At 49.6% G+C, this 23,103-nt stretch overlaps 1 protein-coding gene across 1 annotated transcript in view; it reads left to right on the top strand.

Annotated features, from left to right (window-relative positions):
* The first annotated feature begins 7,809 nt into the window (after positions 1–7,809).
* The window catches only part of LOC148164943 (voltage-dependent N-type calcium channel subunit alpha-1B-like), a 33,955-nt gene continuing 18,661 nt past the window's right edge, over positions 7,810–23,103 (top strand). The window contains exons 1-4 of the mRNA XM_088018944.1: positions 7,810–7,974; positions 8,639–8,840; positions 20,729–20,831; positions 22,001–22,193. Coding sequence (XP_087875070.1) covers positions 20,758–20,831; positions 22,001–22,193 — 267 coding nt within the window. The 5' untranslated portion in view covers positions 7,810–7,974; positions 8,639–8,840; positions 20,729–20,757. The remainder of the gene's footprint in view (positions 7,975–8,638; positions 8,841–20,728; positions 20,832–22,000; positions 22,194–23,103) is intronic.

The following is a 23,103-nucleotide window of genomic DNA, read 5'->3' as shown; positions in this document are numbered from 1 at the left end:
TGTGAAATCATTACAAGCTGGAACCGAGCCATCCCTATGGGGCCTGGTTCCGGGTCCTGCAGCCCCACAGTGAGGAGAGGTCAGGCCAGGCAGGTGCGGGGAGAGGGCAGAGTGGACTCTCCCTGGGGGCCATGGCTCCCTGGTCAGTGCAGACCCTGTTGTGTGCTGGCCCCTAGGGCACCCAGATGCCAGCTCCCAGGCAGGCTCCGGGAGGGAGACCAGAGTGTGGCTCCTGCTAGCTCAGACATGTCACTTTGTCCTGTAGCTACAGCCTGTCGCACCAGCTGGACTCCCCCTCCTAGTCGGCCAGCTCACCTTCACGGTCAAGAACAGGCCATCATGAAGGTCAGGGGCCAGTGCGTGGCTTGTCAGGCAGGGGAGGGCTCGCTTTCAACTCAGGGAGTCTCTGGCTGGTCTAGCAGGGGTTCTGGAGGGCTGGCTTTCCAGCTTCTCTGCTGACCAGCTCTGGGACTGGAGCCATTTACCTCCCCTCTCTGGGCCTCGCTCTCCTCCTCTGTGCAATGGGGTGATGCTCAATGATCCCTCCCATGGCAGGAACATGTGGAGTGCTGGTGATTGACGTAAGCTGGGCACAGAGCCTGGATTGCAGAGTGCAGAGGGGGATGGCGAGCGGTGTGGGCAGTGAGCACTCCTTCCCCCAAAAGCAATTCAGCTTTTCCATGCAGCCACCAGGCCCCTGGCTGGGAGCCCAGGAGCAGTGGCCGACCACACTCCTGACACCAGGCCCCTGCGTGTGGCTCTTCCTCAGCACTGGGAACACGGTGGGGACCCTGGCACACGGGGCCAGCTCCTCTCTCTGAGGGAAGGAGAACAAAGACTTTCCTTGGGGTCCCACAAGGTCCCGTAGGCCTAAGAGGGGAGGAGGCTGCCCCCAAACAGTACATTGAAATTCTGCTTCTGTTAGAACCTGAGCGTTGGAGTTTGGTTATTTCACTTGCTGGGCTGACGAGTCACACTTGCTCTCCATGACTCCTCCTCAGATGAAGAGCTCTTGCAGGTCCCGGGAGTCCTGGACCTGGGGAGGGGAGAGGGGCCAGTCCCCTCCCTGGCTCCTGCAGGAGACCTGTCCTCCCAAAGACAGGATGGTTTCGGGTCGTGATCCTGGGCCAGGGTTGGAGACAGCTCCTCACTGCTCCTGACTCTGGGGCTGAGGGGGCCTTTCTCAGGCATAGCAACGCCCACGGAAGGCTGGGGCTTCAGAAAGAACACATTTCTGGACTGGTCCCGCCCCAGGACGGTGGCTGCCTTCCCCAGCTCCGGAGGAAGAGGGATATTCTCTGCTTCTTTGGCGGTGGTCCTCTGACCCATGAGCAAGCCCTGAAAAGTCTCTAGTCCTCCTCTGGAAGTGCACCAGCCCTGAGTGGGCCAGTCACTGTCCACACACGAAGACGGACAACGTTTTGAGGAAGTGTGGGAGGTGATCCTGTGCAAATGGCCTGCAGGTCGGTGGGGCTGGGTGCTTCAGTGCCCTCCAGTGGACCCCCTTTCCCTGGATAGGCATCCTCCTGGAGTCTGGTCTCTGCCGTTGGAGGTCCCTTCCTGCTGGTTTCAGAACCAAGGGAGAGACTGTGGTGTGGCTTGGAAGGCTCCACCCCAGCCTCCTCCCTTTTGCACACATCACTGCTCCCCAAGAAGCAGGGGCTGTTGCTCCCGCATGCCCCGCACAAGGCTGGTTTAAGGCACTCATTCCCTCCAAGTCCCAGCCGCTCTGGCTCCGTCACATACATCATGGCCACAGCTGCCTGGCTGGGCGAGGAGTCCAGGAGAGCTCTCCTTTCCCGGGATCAGGGTTCACACTCCTGGCCAGAGAAAGAAGTCCCATCTGTCCTCTGCTACAGAAGGTGAATTCCTGGGCCGGGTTGCCCTCAGGTACCTGAGGACATTGGGGTCCCCTGCAGGTCCCCTGGAAAGAAGGGTGTTGGGCACCCCAGGCCTGGAAAACAGTGAGCAGCACCCATCCCAGGCCACGGGTGCAGCCATCACCTGGCAGTGCTTGGCCTCAGACTCTCCCCCGGAAATTCTGGCTGGTTTTTCACAGATGTGTTTTCAGGAGTGTTCAGCACAGCGGTGGTGGAGAGAGCAGGCAATGCACCAGTACTAATGCCCAAGGAGATGGATGGTGGCTCAGTCCGTTAAGCCGCCGACTCTTGATTTTGGCTCAGGATGTGATCTCATGGTGTGGGATCGAGCCCCACGTAGGGTCTGTGTTCAGGGCAGCGCAGGCTCACGATTCTCTCTTCCACCTCCTGTGTCTACTACCACTCTCGTGCCACGCTCTTTCTCTAAAATAAATTAATAAAATCTTTATAAAAATGGAATCATACAGAATGTACTTTTAAAAAATGGTAAAAATCTATCATAAGATCTCACTGATATGAGGAATTCTTAATCTCAGGAAACCAACTGAGGGTTCCTGGAGTGGGGATGGGTTGGGAGGGATGGGGTGGCTGCGTGATAGACATTGGGGAGGGTATGTGCTATGGTGAGCGCTGTGAATCGTGTAAGACTGTTGAATCACAGACCTGTACCTCTGAAACAAATAATACATTATATGTTAAGAAAAAAGAAGAAGATAGTAGGAAGGGAAACATGATGCAATATATGGTGATTAACACAACATAATAAAAAAAGGAAAAAATTGTAAAAATCATAACATTGATTTTGCCATTTCAAACATTTTCAGTATAAAGTCCGGTAGTGTGAAGTCTATTTACACTGCTGTGATACATATCTTGAGAACATTTCATTTGCAAGTCTGAAATTCTGTACTCATTATTATTTGTTTTTCATGTAGAAAGCATATTTATTTATTTACTTATTTAATTAGGTTCAGTTAGCCAACATATAGTACATCTTTGGTTTTTGATGTAGTGTTCAATGACTCATTATTTGCATATAACCCAGTGCTCATCACAACATGTGCTCTCCTTAATACCCATCACCCCCAGATACCCCATCTCCCCACCTCCCTCCTTTCTGTAACTCTCAGTTAGGTTCCCGGAGTCCAGAGTCTCTCGTGATTTGTCTCCCTCTCTGATTTCTTCCCATTCAGTTTTCCTTCCCTTCCGCTGTGGTCCTCCACACTATTCCTTATGTTCCATATATGAGTGAAACCATATGATAGCTGTCTTTCTCTGCTTGACTTATTTCACTTAGCATAATCCCCTCCAGTTCAATCACGTCAGTGCAAATTGTAGGTATGTATCCTTTCTGATGGCTGAGTAATCTTCCCTTGTATATATGGACCACATCTTTATCCATTCATCTGTTGAAGGGCATTTCGGCTCCTTCCACAGTTTGGCTATTGCAGACATTGCTGCTATGAACATTGGGGTTCAGGTGCCCCTTCTTTTCACTACGTCTGTATCTTTGGGGAAATACCCAGTAGTGCAATTGTTAGTTAGTAGGGTAGTTCTATTTTTAACATTTTGAGGAACCTCCATACTGTTTTCCAGAGTGACTGTACCTGCTTGCATTCCCACCAACAGTGTAAGGAGGGTTCCTCTTTCTCCACATCCTCACAACATCTGTCGTTTCCTGACTTGTTAATTTTAGCCATTCTGACTGGTGTGAGGTGGTATCTCATTGTGGTTTTGATTTGAATTTCCATGATGGCTAGTGATGGTAAACGTTAGTCGTTTTTATGTCTTTTTTGGAGAAATGTCTGTTCATGTCTTCTGCCCGTTTCTTATTGGATTATTATTATTTTGTTGTTGTTGTTGGGGTGTTGAGTTTGAGTTCTTGATAGATCTCGGATACCAGCCCTTCAACTGTAATGTCATTTGCAAATATCTTCTCCCATTCCATGGGTCGCCTCTTAGTTTTGTTGACTGTTTCGTTTGCTGTGCTGAGGCTTTTTATCTTGATGACGTCCCAAAAGTTCATTTTTGCTTCTGTTTCCCTTGCCTTTATAGACATGTCTTGAAAGAAGTTGCTGTGGCCGATGTTGAGGAGGTTACTGCCTCTGTTCTCCTCTAGGAGTCTGATGGACTCCTGTCTCACTTTGAGGTCTTTCATCCATTTTGAGTTTATCTTTGTGAATGATGTAAGAGAATGGTCGAGTTTCAATCTTCTGCATGTGGCTGTCCACTTTTCCCAGCACCATTTATTGGAGAGACTGTCTTTTTTCCATTGGACATTCATTCCTGATCTGTCAAAGATTGGTTGACCATAGAGTTGAGGGTCCATTTCTGGGGTCTCTATTCTGTTCCATTGATCTATGTGTTTTTGTGCCAATACCATCCTGTCACAGATTTGTAATATAGATTGAAGTCAGGCATTGTGATGCCCCAAGTTTGGTTTTCTTTTGCAACATTTTCCTGGCTATGTATCCTTGGCTGCATGTTCTCATTTAGTACCATGTACTTGTCTTTCCAGCCCTTTCTGGCTTGCCAGTTCCCTGGTGTTATTCTGACAGTATTCTGATGTTCCTCCCTCCGTACGTAAGAAATCTCTTCCCCCTGGCTGCTTTCTGTATTGCTTCCTTGGTTCTAAGATTTGCAAGTTTTCCATTTTTAATTCTAATAGTGTATTTATAGACTACTTTGGATTTTCTATGTACACCATCATCTTATCTGTGAATAGTCACAATTATCTCCTCAATGGGTATTCTTTTTGTTTCTCTTGGCTTATAACACTTGGGAGATTCTCCAAAGTAATGTTGACTAGAGTAGCATTGTTTGAAGATTTTAGTATACCTTTCGCAATATCCGATAGAAAAACAGACAAAACATTGGTAAGAAATGTGACCTATTTGACATATATGGAACATTACATAGTAAGTGCAGAATACATTATTTTCAAGTGGTCCTAGAATATTTACCCAAATAGCCGATACGTTGGGCCGTGAATCAAGTCTACACATTTTAAAAGCCTGAAATTAACTAGATTATATTCTTCGACCACAGGGGAATTGAGCCATAGTCATAATGAAAAGAAAACCAGGAAGTCCCTCAACGTTTAAAACTTAAATGTAACTTTGCTACATATCCTAAGGGTCAGAGAGGGAATCACAATGGAAATTCTCGATCTTTCCTACATCAGAGCTCACAGACAACGGCATTCTATCCATGAAGAGCACTATAAATAAGGTAGACAGGAGTTGAGGCTTAAGTCCGAGTTCTGCCTGCCTCAGCCACACCTGGCAGCCTTGGTATGTGGTCGCCCCCGGCTGCCCTTTCTGGCGGCCCTGAGCTAAGGGGGACAACATGGCCATGTGGAAATGGGAAGCTCCACACTCCTAGTGATGATGGTGTCTCCCACCCAAGCTGCCCTTTCTGGTGGCCCTGAGCTAAGGGGGACAACATGGCCATGTGGAAATGGGAAGCTCCACACTCCTAGTGACGATGGTGCTATTGTATTGTCCTCACCAGTCCAACAACATGATTTCTGAGTGAAAGATGACACAATAGCAGCTTCTTGACCTTCCTTAAGGTTTGAAAATCATCTTGTGAGTCATCTATTAGAAATAGGGTTTCAACACGTGTTCATTTATCTGGAAAAGAAATAGATCCAAATAGTAATTATGGCTTCCTGAGCACCTGCCGTTGAGCGCCATCACACTGGCTCTTGTGGAATTCTCCCTCTTGAACTTCTAAACTATGAGGTAGGTATTATTAGTCACATTTTCTAGATGGTAAGTCAGGGGCTCAGAAACGATACGAGTCACAGAGGATTTGAGTGTCAGAGACCTAAGTGGGATCTCCAAACTGACTCCAAATCCTTTGTTATTCCATACACGGTACTATTTTCCTCTTTTTTTTTTTTTTTAAGGTTTTATTTATTTATTTGAGAGAGAGAGAGAACGACAGAGCGCAAGAGCGGGAGGGTCAGAGGGAGAAGCAGACCCCCCGCCGAGCAGGGAGCCTGATGTGGGACTCGATCCTGGGACTCTAGGATCATGACCTGAGCCGAGGGCAGTCGCTTAACCAACTGAGCCACCCAGGCGCCCTGCTATTTCCCTCTTATCTCTGGTCTTCTCTATCTGGAAACATATCAAGGATCAGGAATTTTATGTTGTGTGGCCAACTGGAATGAATTCAGTTGGCCTTTTAACCTCTGCCCATCGTAATTGAAGGATCTTTGAGTGAGATACTCCACGATCTCTAGGAATAGAGACATTATAATATTTTTCTAATATTACAGTTACTGAAAGAACTATCTTTTTTTAGTTGATTCAGGCTCTGGTATGATCAGAGTGTGCTGTAAGAGAGGTCTGAAATAGTATTTAAAAACACTCAGCTCAGCCTCTTCTACAAAGTGAGACCGTGCTTATAAACACAGCTGAAATAGTCTCTTAGCTACGATTATTTCCTTCCCAACCATCGTAGCGTTTATATGGTATGACTAAGACTTACATTAGTCAAAATCAGCAAGGAAAGAACTGAGACAGTGTATCCAAGCTTTAGGAGCACTTCATGTTTCCATTAGTGCTGTGAAAATGAGCTACTCTGTTTTATTCTGTAGTCTAAGGGAATGGTGCCAGACATCTCTAAGATGTCTAGCAGTTCTAAAATTCTGACTTTAAGTTATCTGTGTGCTTCAGAGATTTGGGCAGGAGAAGGGGAGGAGCCCAGCGTCTCTGAACCCCTCTGTTACCCGTGTGGACCATGGAACAGGTAAACTTCTGTAGGCATCATTTTGATTTCTTGGTACTATCGTTAAAGGTCCTTTTGTCTCAAGTTCCTCCCTTGAGTAGTAATTCTAATGATAATGGAAATTTTAATCTTTTACCATCCATGGGCCCGGATCCTGGGCTCCCAGAGAAGCTATCCTTTAACATTTTACCAAGTTCCGAATGGGCAAAACCTCAGAGCGTGGGTCCTATTTCTGTCCCAAGCACATATTGTACATCTGGTTTGAGAAGAACCCAGAATATGCCAGAAGAAGATAACCCAAAAATGCCATTGCAAACATAAAGATAAGAAAAACGGAAGAACCTCTCTGGCTCCCATAAGATTAAAGTCATACCGACTTGCACAAACGGAAAGCATAGGAAGAAGTCTATAAGTTTCTGGAACGTTCTCCCTCATGACGATGTGTAACTCTGTATGTAAAACAACACAGAACAAATATATAAACCTGCCCCAGATGTTCCTTCCCCGGAGCACTCCCTTCTTTCTGGAGATTGTGTCTCCCAGGCAGCTGTCCTGCGGTGGGTTTGAATAAAACTCTCTTCCTTTCTCTCTCAGCTGTTTAAAAGAGTTTGCTCATTTAGTGTCGACAATAACAATACGTTTTCATTTTAAGTGAAAAATAAATGTTCCTGGTTCACGACTCCAACAGCACAGAAGGGCGGCTGTTCTTCATCCTGGAGCTTCCCTGCAGAACCAAGCATATGTATATATATATTCCAGCATAAACGGGCTCATCCTACAAGGATGCTTTGAAGGTCCAAGAAGCACTATCCACTCCATGGGTGAGACCAGACAGTGAAGCTCTTCCCGCCTAGAGAATTACTTTTTGGGTTTAAAACTGCCTTGGAAATGCGTGAAACCATTGCATTTCCTAAAGCCCAAAGCCTCGGAAGGTCCGAGTGTGGCTGACCTTGCGGGGGGCCAGGAACAGCTCTGCAGGCAGGGTTGGTGCAGGAAGGGAAGGGGCAGGGCTCTGGGGGTGGTCTGAAGCCCGAGGCGTCCGCGGAATGGGCCGGGTGTGTGCCTGGGGCGGACCCCGCCCATAACCCCCGCCCATGCCTGCGCCGCCCAGCCAGGTGCTGGCTTGAGGAGGGGCCTCCTGGACCACCTGCGGTCGCGGGGAGCCGCGGGCGTGAGGGCGGGTTGGCCGGTAGAGGCAGGCGCGGCATCCAATGGGCTCGGGGCACCACCCTCCCCGACCAGTCACCGCGTGGGGGTGGAGCTACCTCTGCGGGAGGACCCGGAGCTGCCCGGGGGTTGCAGAGGTCTGGCAGCTGGGCCCGCTCCCAGAGAGTTCACCTGTGGCGTTCCCGGCTGGGTGAGAGCGCGCTGTGGGCTGGGGTGGGGGTCCCGGGGGCAGGGTGCGCCCTGGATGGGAGTTGGGGGTTCTCGAAGGCGGCGGGGAGCGAGCTAATCCCGCGAACTCAGATGAGTTTTCTTTTTCCCTTGAAAGCCCTTCAACTGGCGGTATCCCCCAGCCCCGTGAACTCCAGGGCCCCGCTCACCCGAGTTTTTGTGGGATGGGTTGCGGACATTTCAGGGTTTGCCTCGTTCCCCTGGAAGAGTGCACGTAAGGACCGCACACAGTCCCCAACTTCAGTGGGGTGCCCCCTGTCCCCTGGCACAGTGCAGGTAATGGACCTTGAGCAGCACCCCGAGTTCAGCAGGGTGTCCCCTGTTCCCCCAGGCACAGGTGCGGTGGCAACAAGCCCCAGAGTCGTCCCCCAACTTCAGCATTGTGCCCCGTGTCCCCTGGGGATGGTGGTAATGGGCTGACTGGGTGGTGCAGGAGGATCCTCCAGGTGGCGGCCTGGAGGCTGGAGTAAACCAGACTCCACTCAAGTTGCATGAGGAACAGATGAGTTGAGGTGTTCATTTGGAAGAGTAATTTCGCTTTTCCAAAAATGTCAAAGTCATTGGTCTACACTAGAATGAAGATAATGACTACTTAAAAAACAAGCATGTGTTTCCCCTTCTCCCAGAAACCGGAGCAGGTTTGCAGGCCATAGGTCGGAGGTGCCTTCTCATCCCCACCCGACAGCACTTCTCTGCTCTGGCTCCAGGAGACCTGAAGTTCTGAACATCAGCATGTGAGTCAGTGATGCAGCTTGTCACAGGACGTCAGCGTTCAGAGAAAGCAGCAGGTCCATTTGGCACAGTGTCATCATCATGTCAGGACAGGAGGTAAAACCTCTCGTGAACCCCAAACCTCCTGGGCTTTCCTCTTTTCTCTAGTTGAGCCATGAAGTAAAACTTCAGTAGCTGTCAGCATTCTCCATTTGGTGCGGGAGTTAGTTAATTTCCCTGCAGGTAGAAGATTGCAGGTGCAGGGGATCCCATTTTCTCTATTCACTTACTGCTTACAAAATAGATTCTGATTATCTGTTTCCTAGAAGTAACCTTTATTAGAAAGGGAAGGTGAAATTTACTCTTTGTGTGTTTTTAACATATCATTTGTTCCTTCATCTAACAGCGTTTATTCATTTGGGCCTAGGATATGGTTGAGTGGCCAGCATCTAGAGTTAGTTGGCTTTTTGTCGTAGGATACAGACTCGGATGATGTCTTGTCATTTGTCAAAGGTGATGTTTCATAATTGATTAGTCTTTTCATCAGAAGAGTTACAATTAGGGTCGAGGGAAAAATCAAAATTATTCAAAGCAGCCTTTTACTGTTTAAAAGTTGAGCTTGAGGGGCGCCTGGGTGGCTCGGTCATTAAGCGTCTGCCTTCGGCTCAGGTCATGATCCCGGGGTCCTGGGATCGAGCCCCGCATCGGGCTCCCTGCTCCGTGGGAAGCCTGCTTCTCCCTCTCCCACTCCCCCCGCTTGTGTTCCCTCTCTCGCTGTGTCTCTCTCTGTCAAATAAATAAATAAAATCTTTAAAAAAAAAAAAGTTGAGCTTGACTTTCTAGTTTTTCTATATGTGTCATCTAGATATTTTGACATGCTGATTTTCTCTGTAGCTTCTTTGGTGGTGGAGTCAGAAGGAGAGTCTTTGAGAATTCTGGATGCTGGTGGCATCAAGGGGCTTGGCGTCAGGAGCACTGGGTTGAGTTCTGGAACTGTTTGCCTGACCCTAGGTGAGTCAGGTTATCCCACAGAGCTTCCATTGACTCCTTATGAAATTGCTGGCATCTAATATCTATGGAAAGGCTTTTTCCACAGAAACTGTTCTGCCTGATGAAGAGCAATTAAAAATGAGGTGATTTGGGCTGTGTTATTCTGTGAATAAAGGTTTTAACCCCCCCCGTCATAGGATACGGTGTTTTATTGTACAAGGAGTCCTCAGAAGGCTGCAATGAAAGAAGCAGGTCTCATAGCATGTCCATGTCCCATTGATACGTTCCTTACAGTTTGCCCAGGTAGGAAGGTAATTGGAGAGAAATACAACAGAAGGGGAAAGTAGTGAACCATTCATTGGGTAGCCTTCCACCTTTCTCATGAAAGCCTTGGGCCAGTGTCATTTTGGAAGAAGAGGGGAGTCCTGGAGCTGTGCAGCGGATGGGGGAGTTCCAGGTCTGGGTAAAGCTGACAGGGGTCTCAGAGGAGAGCTGAGTGCATCGAGCAGAAGGGTGTCGGCAGGGCGGGCTCCAGGGGTGGCTTTGGGTCTCCCAAGTGAGAGTGGTGACAGGTGGAGGGCCGTGAGGAGGTTCCTGGCCGAGGACAGGTGAGGCCCAGGTGGAGAGCTGGCCGAGCACCTTCTTCTGTGCCACCAGCCTCACCCAACATACACGACATCATCGTCTGTCCCTGTCACTCCAGTTCAGACGTCTCAGAGGTGCCAGGCCAAGACGTTTGTTTGAGCTTCTTTCTTTGAGTGTGTGTGTGAAGTTTCAAAATTTTGATTATGGAAATGACGGGTCATCGGAACATCTGTTACTCTTTTATTTCCTGCTCTTCTTTCCATCACCAAAGTGAATCATACCTGCTAGTGGAAGGGGCTATCTGTGTGTTTTTATATCTCGATTTAATTAAACAGTGGGAAAATAATCTTCCGAAATATTATGAGAATGCTTGGTGGGTGTTCATGTTTTCCTCTTCCATGAACCACATTCCGATACTAGAAATCATGTTTTAAAGTAAAACACAGCCTCAGAGCTGTAACAAGGTGCCCTGCCCTTTGTGAGAGGGGCACATGGAGAAGGAGTGTAGGTTTTTCAGGAGCTCGTGGAGTGGTGCATCGTGCTCCCAACGGAAATCGAGCCCCCTGTTAGCCTTCCCTGAGGGGGCTGCTTACCTGGTGGCCCATCCTGGGCTCTGGAAGCTTGACCCGGTGAGTCACTTGTGACTTGAGCTGGGGAATTTGTGAAGAAAATGGAAGGAATCCTGGAGGGTGCCTGCATCCTTTGTACTCGGACAACTCCACGTAGCAAAGGAACTCATCATACTGTGAGGCATGTCGGGATCCCTGAGGGAAAGGGCTTCACTTCGTGGGCTGAGGTAGTGTCTTCATCCTTATCTGGACCAAGCCATGTTGTTTGGCTATGGAGATCCAGACCCTTATGTGACCATGTCATTATTATTATTATTATTATTATTATTATTATTTTGAGAAAACAATATAGACATTGACTTTGAGATACAAATATCGTAAAGAAAAACACAAGGTCAAATATATATATATATATATATAATGATTGAACTCGTGGCCTCTCTCATTAGTATGGGTAATGTAGGGCTGCCCGTATGAGAAAGACCAAGGAATTATATTTCGATTAGAAGTGTGCTGTGCACACATAGTGTTTTATTCTGTCATTTGCCTTATTTTTTCTGGAGGGAAAATAGAGTGGTGACTGGAGCTTGGTTTCTGATTTTAAGGAATGGGAGACAAGTGAATTGCAAGACCAGTGTTGATGCCGACATGGTGCTCAATGCCCAGTGAGCGAAGGTTTGAAGCTTGGACTTGGAAGCCTTGGTGTTCAGCGAGGATGTTGTCCGAGTTTCCAGCACATCGAGTCACTTGGCTGGTGTGCCTAATCGAGCTAGTTCCTGCCTTTCTAAGGGCAGTTTGAAAGTGGCTTGAAACCCTAGGGTACTTGTGGAGTGGTCTGGATGGGACACCTGTGTGGGCCAGTGTAGACGCCACCCAGGGAATTCCAGAGCTAATGGTGAGCACATTTGTGAGGCTGGAGTTTGCTTCTCTGTGAGAAGCATTGAGTTGCAGTGGAAAGACGTCGCTGGGTCTTATGACTCACTGTGTGAGCAGGTCTGAGCCTGGCAGGGTAGTCGGATCAGATAGCTGGGAGGTTGTGATGCCGTGGTGGTGGACCGTCGCTCATGATGGACAGGCCAGCTTGCTACAGGGACAGGGACTGGGCTGTACTCCCTGGCCAGCCCTCCTGCTGCAGATGTGATGAGAGAGTTGCTTCCTGTTTAGTGCTTGAGCCCTCGGCTCAGCAGGGTGGTTGGTGGGAAGCAGCCCACAGGCAGCATTATCGATTCTTGCCCATTGTGCCCCTGCTTCCTCAGAGGAGGCACAGCAGATGTCCTCTGCCTGGTGTGTGTGAATTCAGTCAGCAGAAGCAGTTCTTCCAGAGCCCCACCCCTGAGAAATCCTCTCCACATTCCTGTGCTGTGTGCAAGAGGTCGCTTTTCATCTGGAACTGAAATCTCAGCTCCTGCCGTTAGGTTCCGAGGCCACACAGGACACCAGTATCCGTGCAGTTCTACTTCTGCATGGGGCCTGATGTGCGAGACTGAGGCCGAGCCTGGTCGGCCTGTTGATGCCGCTGCAGGCTCCTTCCTGGAAAATGTGCAGCACAGCCTGGTTTGTGATGATATTGCAGGAAAGAGGGACAGGTGCACCACTCTGCCTGACCGCCGGAGTATTCCGGACGTCAATCCCAGGTGGTTGGTGCAGGGAGGAGAGATGTCTGTTTCCCAGGACCTTGGCCAGAGGGAGAGTTGGATCCTGGGATGGGTCTCTGCTCAGCTTTCTCAGATGAGCACCTCAGGCAAGGAGAGGAAGTGTGAGTGCTCACCTGTAATTGAGGAAGGTGTCTGGCTTCAGGTCTCATGGGCAGGTGGATTCCTCGTGTGGCTCATTTTCCTGATAGTGTTCAGGGTGCAGTCGATGGACCCCTGGTCCTTGGCATCCTGGCTGTGCCAGAGCCCTGGGGCACCTTTTCCCCCGGGGCTTTGGACCAGGAAATCGGAGGGAGTCAGTGGTGAAAGCGTCAGTGTAGGCCTTCGTTTCTGCCCTGCCGAGATGGACTGGTGACTGTGATAACTGCTACGGAAATACGGAGCAGGAGACGGGGCTGGGGTGCTGCAGGGGAGGTAAGGGTGGTGCTTGCTATTCACATAGAGCCAGGTGGGACTTCACTGGGAAGGTGATCCTTGAGTCAAGATCTAAAGAAGGTGAGTGATATCACATCAAGAGCATTCTAAACGGAAGGAAAGCATGTGTATAAGTCCCGGGGCAGGAGCGTACCAGGTATGTCCAGAAGTAGCAAGAAGGCCCTGTGGCCACGGGAGACAGCTTAGGACATCACCTCAGGGAGGTGACAGAGGGAGACAGAAAGCCATTGCAGTGCTGTGACCCCATGGGACCCTGTTTCACTGGGCCATCCTGGCTACAGTGTTGAGAACAGATGACAGAGGATTGAGGATGGGCAGGGGAGGTCCATGATGAAGCTTTTCCAGGAACTCAGGCAAGAGATGGCCTCTAGTGTGGACCAGATAGGTGGCCTTGGAAGGAGTGGTCAGTCCTATTCTGGGTACGTTTAAGAAGGAGCTCACCGGATTTGCTGATGGGTTAGATACTGGGAATGGGAGAAAGAGGAATTGGGGTAACTCCCAGCTGTGGCTGGTTGTCCTGAGCGAGGAGAAGGAGGAGGTTTCTGGGGGTAGGAGGTCGTCCGTGTTCCGCATGCTCAGGAAGGTGCCTTTCACGGTGGATCTGCTGATGTGCGTGTCCAGGAGAACAGTTAACATCTACTCCCTCAGCGACTTTCAAGTACAATATCCCCCACTTTTTAAAAGTTCACGGTACACATGGCTTTTTTTTTTTTTTTTTTTAAAGGTCTGTTTCATTACCCAGCTTCAATAACAGGAGGAATCCTGAAGAGGATTTTGCTCTTATGAAAAAAGTCGAAAAGTGAGCATTGCGTTCATCATCTGTTTTGCGGGGAGCCGCTGCAGGGGCAGCGTGCACCTCAACCAGGTCTTTCCTGGGAACCGCTCTCCACGTCCAGCCCCCAGCACTTTGAATTGTGTCTGTGAGCATCTGCTGTGCTTCATCTCCATTTATTTTGGGCATCTGTTAGGAAGTCGTGTCCCGAGGCCTAGGAAAAGCCAAAGAGAAGTCATTTTTGGAGCCTGAGCACGCTATTTTTTTCTGTAGAAATGAATGGTAATTCCTCCTTTGGTCTACACCATTCTTGCTGTGAGAGGTTTCCTTCCTAGGAAGGAAGGAAACTACTTTCAAATAGCGGGGGAACCTGTACGCCATCCTGCAGGGTTAGCTTTAGTCTCCATGCTGCACAGAACGTTCCATGACTTATGCATTTTATCACTCAAACATTTTGCCTTTTTTTTTAAGATTTTATTTATTTATTAGAGAGAGAGAATGAGAGATAGTACGGGAGGGAAGAGGGTCAGAGGGAGAAGCAGACTCTCTGCTGAGCCGGGAGCCTGATGTGGGTCTCGATCCCGGGACTCCTGAGCCAACAAAGGCAGTCGCTTAACCAACTGAGCCACCCAGGCGCCCAAACATTGTGCCTTTGACCACCTTCCCCCATTCCTCCCCCATCCCTGGATCTGGCAACCAGCAATCTGTTCTCAGTATCTGTGCATTCAGTATTTTTTTTTCCATGTGGAACGTCCATGAACATCTGGTATTTGTCTTTCTGTGTCTGAGTTACTTAGCATAATGCTCCCAAGGTCTCTGTTTCCATGTCTGGCTACTGTGAAGAATGCTGCAGTGAACATGGGAGTGCATCTATCTTTTTGAGGTAGTGTTTTTGTGTTCTCCAAATAAATCCACCCAGAGCAATCACTGGGTCATGTGGTAGTTGTATTCATTTTTCCAGGAACCTCCATACTCTTTGTCACAGGTGCTGTACCAATGTACATTCCCACCAACAGTGCACAGGGTCCCCTTTTCTGCACACCCTTGACCACACCTGGTGTCTGTCTCTGGGACAAATGCCATCCCGACAGGTGTGGGGAGATAGCGGATTACGGGTTTGACTTAGGTTTCCCTGACGACGATTAGTGATGTTGAACAACTTTTTCTGTGTCTTTTGACCACCTGGGTGCCATCTTTGGAAAGTATTCACATATTCTCCCCATTTTTTATACAGGTTTTTTTGTCTGTTTTGATTTGTATGAGTGTTTTGTATATTTTGGATATTAGCCTCTTCTCATACATATGATTTGCAGATTTTTTTTTCTCATTGGGTAGGTTGCCTTTTAAGTTTTGATGGTTTCTTTTGCCATGTAGAAATTTCAGTTTGATGTCGTTCCCCTTGTTTATTTTTGCATTTGTTGCCTTTGCCTTTGGTGTCCGATCTAAAAGACTCTTTGCCAAAACCAGTGTCGAGAAACTCACTACCTGTGTTTTGTTCTCGGAGGTTTATGGATTCCGGTCTTATATTCAAGTCATTCATCCATTTAAAATTTTTGTGTGTGCTGTCAGAAAGCGATCCAGCTCCATTCTTCTGCATGTAGTGTGCGGTTTTCTGGGACCGTTCACTGAAGAGGCAGTCCTTTCCCCGTTGTATATTTTCTGCTCCTGTGTCGTAAGTTAAGGCCATACATGTGTGGGTTAGTTTCTCAGGTTTCTTCTTCTTCTTCTTCTCCTCCTCTTCCTCTTCCTTCTCCTCCTCCTTCATTTTTTTGTTTTACAGTTTATTTTTTGGGAAAGTATTTTTTCCTGTTGGAATATATGCAGTGTGGACTTTATTGATTACATGTTCATACTATTTGTTAGGACATTTCTCTCGTGTGTTTTTGTAAATGACTTGCCGGATTTATAGCTTTCAACAGGTTTAACATTTGGGCAGAACTACTCAAAATGTTATATTCTTCCATCAGATCAGAGATTGTGTCTGATTGTCTTTTGTGATGCTGTCAGTTGTGATGATTGATATCTCTGTTTCTTTTCCCTGATAGGTTTATTAAAGTGATTTTAATATTTCTTAAAAACGTGGATTCTAAATCACTCTTATTTAATAATATGTGTTTATATAAAACAAGTTTAAAGAAATGCATTTATTGGAATCAGCTGTTGAAACAGGAGATAAATATTAATTCTCGTTCAGAGTTAATAATAATTATATCAGAGCTAAGTCTAAATATACCTTTAATGTACTGACTCTAATGAGTACACTTTGCCCAAAGTGCTGTGATTATCATTTCCTGAGCTTTCTATTCGGTTCCATTGACCTGTGTGTCTGTTTCTATGTCAGCACCATACAGTTTTGATGAGCACAGCTTTGTAATCTAGCTTGAAATCCGGGCGTGTGGTGACTCCTGCTCTCTTCTTTCTCCAGGTTGCTCTGGGTATTTGGTGTCTTCTGTGATTCCATATGAATTTTAGGACTGTCTTCTATTTCTTTGAATAATGGCACTGGAATTCAGATCGGGATTTCATCACATCTGTAGATTGCTTTGGTTGCTGTGGACGTGTGAACATGATTAACTCTTCCGGTTAATGAGCAGGACGAATGCTTCCGTTTATTTGTGTCGTCCTGTTTCTTTGACCCATACACGCCCCCTCAACATGCATGTGTTTTTCCTTCCTTTTGCAACATGTGTTCAGTGTACCAGGTCTTTCTCATTCTTGGTTACTTTTCTCCTAGGTTTTTTTTTTTCTTGATGCAATTGTAAATGGCATTGCTTTCTTATTTTCTCTCTGTGAAGGTTTGTCATCAGTACACAGAAATGCAACAAGTTGGGACACCTGTGTGGCTCGGTCGGTTAAGCGTCTGTCTTTGGCTCAGGTCACCATCCCGGGGTGCTGTCATCGAGACCCTCAGTGGACTTCCTGCTCAGTGGGGAGTCGGCATCTCCCTCTCCCTCTGCTGCTCACCCTGCTTGTCCTGTCTCTCTCTGTCAAATAAAGTCTTTAAAAAAAGAAATGCAACAGGTCTCTGTATATTGCCTTTGTATCCTGCAGCTTTACTGATTTTGTTGATTCTAACAGTTTTGTTGGAATCTCTATGGAATTCTATATATAGTATGTCCTTTGCAAACAGTGACAGTTTTCCTATTTGGATTTCGTCTTTTCTTTCTTTCTTTCTTTTCTTTTTGTCTGAATGCTTTGGCTAGGTCTTTCAATACTGTGTTGAATGAAAGTGATGAGAGTGGGCATCTTTGTCTTGTTTTTTTGTCTTTTATATAATATGTTTTATATTTATTCATGAGAGTCAGAGAGAGAGAGGCAGAGGCAGAGAGAGAAGCAGGCTCCCCGTCTAGCAGGAAGCCCGATGCAGGACTCGATCCCAGGACCCTGGGATTGTGACCCAAGCCAAAGGCAGACGGTTAACCATCTGAGCCACACGGGCGCCCTCTTTGTCTTGTTTTTGATCTTAGTGGAAATGTTTTCAGCTTTTCACCCTTGGGTATGATGTCAGCTGTGAGTTTTTCATATATGGACTTTGTTATTTTGAGGTGTGTTCCCTCTATACCCAGATGGTTTAGAGTTTTTATCATAAATGCATATTGAACTGTCAAGTGTTCTTGTTGAGGTACAGCGGAATGTGGGGGTTCGCCGGGATAGGCGTGCAGATTTCTCCAGGACAGACACCTTTCCGTAGTTCCAAATGACGCAGGATCCTTCTCGGTGGCAGCCTGAGTTCTCTCCTATTATTGAGGTGTCCCCAGTGCCCGGAGCTTTGTAGCCGGGACTCTGGGGAAAAACCCATCAGAACCCAAGCCAGGGTTAGGGCTCGGGACTACGGGCATGACAGGCCCGATCTGCTAGCACTGTGGCAGGCTTTCCAGGGGATGGATTTGAGGGTGTGGATCAGGATGAATGTCATGCCAGGGATTTTGGCCAGGGGGCCGCTGAAAGTGGGGGTTTGCTAGGATGGGCCTCCGGAGTTCCCAATGGCGAGATTTCCTTCTGTGTGTCAGTCGGAGTCCTCTGGTATTGCTCAGTTGTCCCCAATCCCTGGAGTTTAGAGGAAGGCCTCTGGGGACAGACCCTTCACAAGCCAAAATAGGGTTAAGGTTAGGGCTTATGTGCGTGGCAGGCCCGATCTACCAACAGTGTGGTGAGCTTCTCAGGGAGCCGAATTGTGGGCATGGGTCAGGGTGAGTGCCATGCCCAGGATTTTAGGCCCGACCCCTGAATGTGGGAGATGGATGGGGTGGAATTGCAGGTTTCTCTTGCCCTGAATGCTTTCTGGAGTCCAAACGGTGAGGTTTCCTTCTGGGTGTAGGCTGAGTCTTCTGGTCCTTCTCAGGTGGTCCCAATTCCTGGGGCTTTGGAAACAGGCCTCTGAGAACCGACTCCTGAGAAGCAAACCTAGGTTATGGTAGGGCCTTAGGGGCTTGGCAGGCTGAATCTACGGGCACTATGGCTAGCTTCCCGGGGGTCTGAGTTGAGGCCGTGTGTCGGTGTGAGTGTGAAGCTCATGGTTTGCGGCAAGGGGGCCAATGAAAGTGCAGGTGTGCTTTAATGTGCGTGCAGTGCACTCCTGCTCTGAACGCTTCCCGCAGTCCAAATGGTGCGGTTTCCTTCTGGGTGACAGCCTGAGTCCCCTGGTATTGCTCAGGTGTCCCATTTCTTGGGACTTTGGAGCCAGGCCTCTGGGGACGGATCCCTCAGAAGCCAACCTAGGGTTAGGATAATGGCGTAGGGTTATTTCAGCCACATCTGCCAACACTGTGTCATGCTTCCCAGGGCTCTCAGTTGGGGGATGGGTCAGAGTGAGTGTCAGGCTCAGGGTATGCCGCCAGGGGACCCCTGCACGTGGGGTTTCGCTGGGATGGGCAAGTAGGGTTCTCCTGCTCTGAATGCTTTCCAGGTTTCCAAATGGCAGAGTTTCCTTCTGGGTGGCAGGCTGAGTTCTTTGGTATTTCCCATGTGTCATCAATCCCTGGGGCTTTATTGCCAGGCCTCTGGAGACAGAGCCCACAGAAGCAAACCCTGAGTAAGGGTTAGGGCCTATGGGTGTGGCAGGTCCAATCGGCTTGTGCCGTGGAATGCTTCCCAGGGGCATGAGTTGACCACGTGGGTCACAGTGAGATTAAGGTCAGGGTTTGCAGCCACTGAAAGTAGGGGTACGCTGGGATGGGCATGCAGAGTTTTCCTACTCTGAATGCTTTCTTGAGTTCCAAATAGTGTGTTATCCATCTGGGTGGCAGGTTGAGTCCTCTCGTATTGCACTGCTGTCCCGAATCCCTGAGGCTTTGGAGCCAGGTCTCTGGGGAAAGAAACCTCAGAAGCCTACCTAGGATTAGGGTTAGGCTGTAGGGGCATGGCAGTCGATGTGCCAGCACTGTGGCGAGCTGGGGTCTGAGTTGAAGGCATGAATCAGGGTGAGTGTCAAGCTCAGGGTTGGTGGCCGGGTGTCCTCTGAATGTTGAGGTTCGCTGGAATTGGCATGCAAACATCTCCTGCTGTGAATGCTTTCTGGGGTTCCAATTGGCGTGGTTTCCTCCAGGGTGGCCGGCTGTGTCCTCTTGTATTGCTCAGATGTCCCCATCTATAGTGCTTAGGAGCCAGGTCTCTGGAGACACAACCCTAGGAAACCAACCTGTGTTTATAAGGCCTAGGGTCAGGGCGAACTGTACGTGTCCACACTGGGGAGAGCTTCCCAGAGGTCTGTGTTGATGGCATTGTTCAGGGTGAGTGGCAGGGTCAGGGTGTGCTGCCAGGGGGCCAATAGATGTGGGTTATGACTGGGTTGAGCATGCTGAGGTCTCCTGCTCTGAATCCTTTCCATAGTTCCAAATGGCGCATTTTTCTTCTGGGTGGCAGCCTGACTCCATTGAAATGGCTCAGGTGTTCTGAATCCTTGGGGCTTTGGATACAGGCTCTGGGGACAGAGCACTCAGAAGCCAACCTAGGGTTAGGCTTAGGGGCATGACAGGCCTGATGTGCTGGCGCTGTGATGACCTTCCCGGGGTCTGAGTTGAGGCCGTGGGTTAGGTTGAGTGTCAGGCTCAGGGTCGGCTGCCAGAGGGCGCCAGATTTGTGAATTGGCTGGGATGGGCATTCAGAGTTGTATTCTGAACGCTCTCCGGAGTTGCAAGTAGTGTTTTTGAATTCTTTTTGGGAAGCTGAGTCCTCTGGTGTTGCTCAGTTATTGCCATCCCTGGGGCTTTGGAGCCAGGCTTCTGGGGACAGAAGCTGAGAAGCCAACCTAGGGATAGGCTAACGGTCTAGGGTCGTTTCAGCCCTCATCTGCCCCCGCTGGGGCAAGCTTTGGGGGACGGGGGATCTGAGTGGGGGGCATGGGTCAGGGTGAGAGTGAGGCTCAGGGTTTGCGGGCAGGGGGCCATTGAAAGTGGCATTTCGCCGGGATGGGCACGCAGAGTGCTCCTACTCGGAAAGCTTTGCCCTGAGTTCCCAGCGGTGCGGCTTCCTCCTGTGGGACAGGCTGCATCCTCTGGTATTGCTCAGGTGCCCCCAACCCCTGTGGCTTTAGAGCCAGGCCTCTGGGGCCAGAGCCCTCAGAAGCCAGCGAGGGATAGGGTTAGGGCCTAGGGGCACGGCAGGCCCGACGTACCAGCACTGTGGCCTGCTTCCCCGGGGTTTGTCTGGAGGGCCTGGGTGAGGTTGATTGTGAGGCTCAGGGTTTGCCGCTAGAGGGCGCAAAATTTGTGCATTCCTTGGGATGGGCATTCAGAGTCCTCCTGCTCTGATTGCTTTCAGGAGAGCAAATGGTGCGTTTACTTTCTGGGTGGCAGCCTGAGTCCCCGATACTGCTCGGGTGTCCCGAATCTTTGGGGCTTTGTAGCCAGGTTCTGGGGACTGACCCCTCAGAAGCCAACCTCGACTGAGTGTTAGGACATAGGGACACGGGAGGCCTGATGTGCCAGCGCTGCGTCGAGGTTCCCGGCGGTGGGGGTTAAGGGCGTGGGTCAGCGTGAGTGTCTTGCTCTTCTTTTTGGCCAGGGAACCGCTGAAAGTGTGAGTTCGCTGGGATGGGCATGCCGCGTTCTCCTGCTGTGAATCCTTTCCGGAGTTCCAAACGGCGGGCTTTCTTTCTGGGTGGAAGGTGAGTCCTCTGGTATTGCTCTGGAGCGAGCCCGAGGGAACAAAGCACTCAGGAGCTAACCTAGGGTTGGGGTTAGGGCCTAGGGGTTAGAGTGTAGGGATTAGGGCATAGGGGTTAGGGCCTACGGGTTAGCGCGTAGCAGTTAGGGCATAGGGGTTAGGGTGTAGGGCCTAGGGTTAAGGTTAGGGTTAGGGCCTAGGGTAGGGCCAGGGTTAGTGTTAGGGCCTAGGGTTAGGGTGTAGGGTTTGGGTTTAGGGGTTAGGGGTAAGGGTATGGGTTAGGGTATGGGTTAGGGTACGGGTTAAGGTATGGGTTAGGGTTCGGGTACGGGTGCTCTGGGTTCTGCTGACACTGTTCACAGTGTCCACAGGAGAAGGGTGGCCCATGTGAGTGCTCACTGGCTCATTGTAGCAGATCATGCTATAGCAGAGGGGCAGCTTGGGCAGGGAGTCCCAAACTCTGCCTCTGTTTGTGTTCTAGTCTTCCAGCAAATACACCATAGTCTCTTGCACCTACCAGGTAAGACATGGCTCTGCCTTCTGGCGGGCAACCTGGAAAGAGGATGAGATTAAGACAAAGTACACAGCATAGTGATCTCCTGAAAATCGTTTTTGAGTGGCTGAAGGCCAGAGGGAGGATGGGTCTATTTGGTGTCTCCCTGTGCTACCCTTCTGGCCTCAGTTAAGGGTAGACAGAGGGATGTATGTATTCAGTGCCACACTGGATGACTGGGGACTTCCTTTGGGGCTGGGAGGACCACCGCTCAGAAGGTAGGCTCAATGCTGTGCCAGGAGCCCAGGGCTTTCTAAAGGCAGGTGAAGCTGGGTATGAACTGGTGAGCTGGGCCTGAGCAGGTGTGAGCCAGGAGGAAGCAGGCAGGGCAGAACTCCTGGGCCTCCACCTGTCCTGGGGTTAGGACCTCCGGTCCCTGGAGACCTCCCGTTGATGGCCCTCCAACAGCCCTGAGAACAAGCCCTATAGGGAGGGTAGTCTACCTCAGGAGACTGCGGTCCTGGGGAGCGGCCTGGGGCCCGCAGTGTTGAGCATCCCCTTCCTCTTGCCATCTCTGGGCTCAGATATGCAAGCCTCACCTGTGATACAGGTCTTGACTTTCCCATGGCCCTTTCCTCAGGGGTCCCCCTGACACTTGGTGTTTGCCCTTGGTGCAGGGTCCTGAAACACTCTGTGGCCGCCACCTATGAGGAGCAGGGCCCAGGCCCTGGGTACCGCATGGAGCTGTCCATCTTCTATGTGGTCTACTTCATGGTCTTCCCCTTCTTCTTTGTCAACATCTTTGTGGCCTTGATCATCATCACCTTCGAGGAGCAGGTGATGTCTGAATGCAGCCTGGAGAAGAACGAGGTGAGTGGCTCCCTCTACTGCCTGAGTGGCTCAGTCGTCAAGCGTCTGCCTTCGGCTCAGGTCACGATCCCAGGTCCTGGGATCGCGTCCCACATCGGGCTCCCTGCTCCGTGGGAAGCCTGCAACTCCCTCTCCCACTCCCCCTGCTTGTGTTCCCTCTCTCGCTGTGTCTCTCTCTGTCAAATAAATAAATAAAATCTTAAAAAAAAAAAATTTGGGGGGCGCCTGGGTGGCTCAGTCGGTTAAGCGGCTGCCTTCGGCTCAGGTCATGATCCTGGGGTCCTGGGATCAAGCCCCGTGTCAGGCTCCCTGCTCGGCGGAGAGCCTGCTTCTCCCTCTCTGCCTGCCTCTCTGCTTACTTGTGCTCTCTATCTCTCTGTCAAATAAAATAAAATCTTTAAAAAAAAATAAAAAAAAATAAAAAAAAAAAGAATTTTTGAAACTAGAGAGGTGGTTGCATAATATTGTGAATACACTAAAGCCACCGAGTTGTACTCTTCAAAATGATTAAATGTATGTTATGTGAATTTCAACTCAATTAAACAAAAAGGAAGGTGAGCTTTTGGCCTCTGGAGTCCAAACTACTAACTCCAAAGTCACTGTTTTCCTTGAAGGCTGGCTAGGTGGGGAAGAGGGTGGTGATGGGAGGTGGGGCGGGAGGGGTGCCAACATGAATTAGGGTAGGGCAGCAGAAGCAGGGAGTGGGAGGGACCTGGGTTAGTTTGCGGGACCAGAACCCCGGGGTAGGAGGCTGGCTGCTGCGGGGGCTGGTGGTGGTGGTGGTGGTGCAGGGGAGGCCCAGAGGCTGGGGGGAGCAGGGCTGGACGGGCTCTGGCTGAGTCAGAGTGGCCTCCGCTGCCATGATGGTTTCGCACAGACTTTGGCTGGAGGGTAAGGGCTAGGGTAGAGG

Source organism: Eumetopias jubatus, unplaced genomic scaffold, assembly GCF_037043125.1.
Source record: "Eumetopias jubatus isolate StellerSeaLion01/CBP00866 unplaced genomic scaffold, mEumJub1_p1.0 scaffold_1, whole genome shotgun sequence".
In the NCBI taxonomy this organism is placed as follows: Eukaryota; Metazoa; Chordata; class Mammalia; order Carnivora; family Otariidae; genus Eumetopias; species Eumetopias jubatus.
The sequence above is the reverse complement of the archived record's forward strand: the minus strand, read 5'-3'. Positions and strand labels throughout refer to the sequence as shown.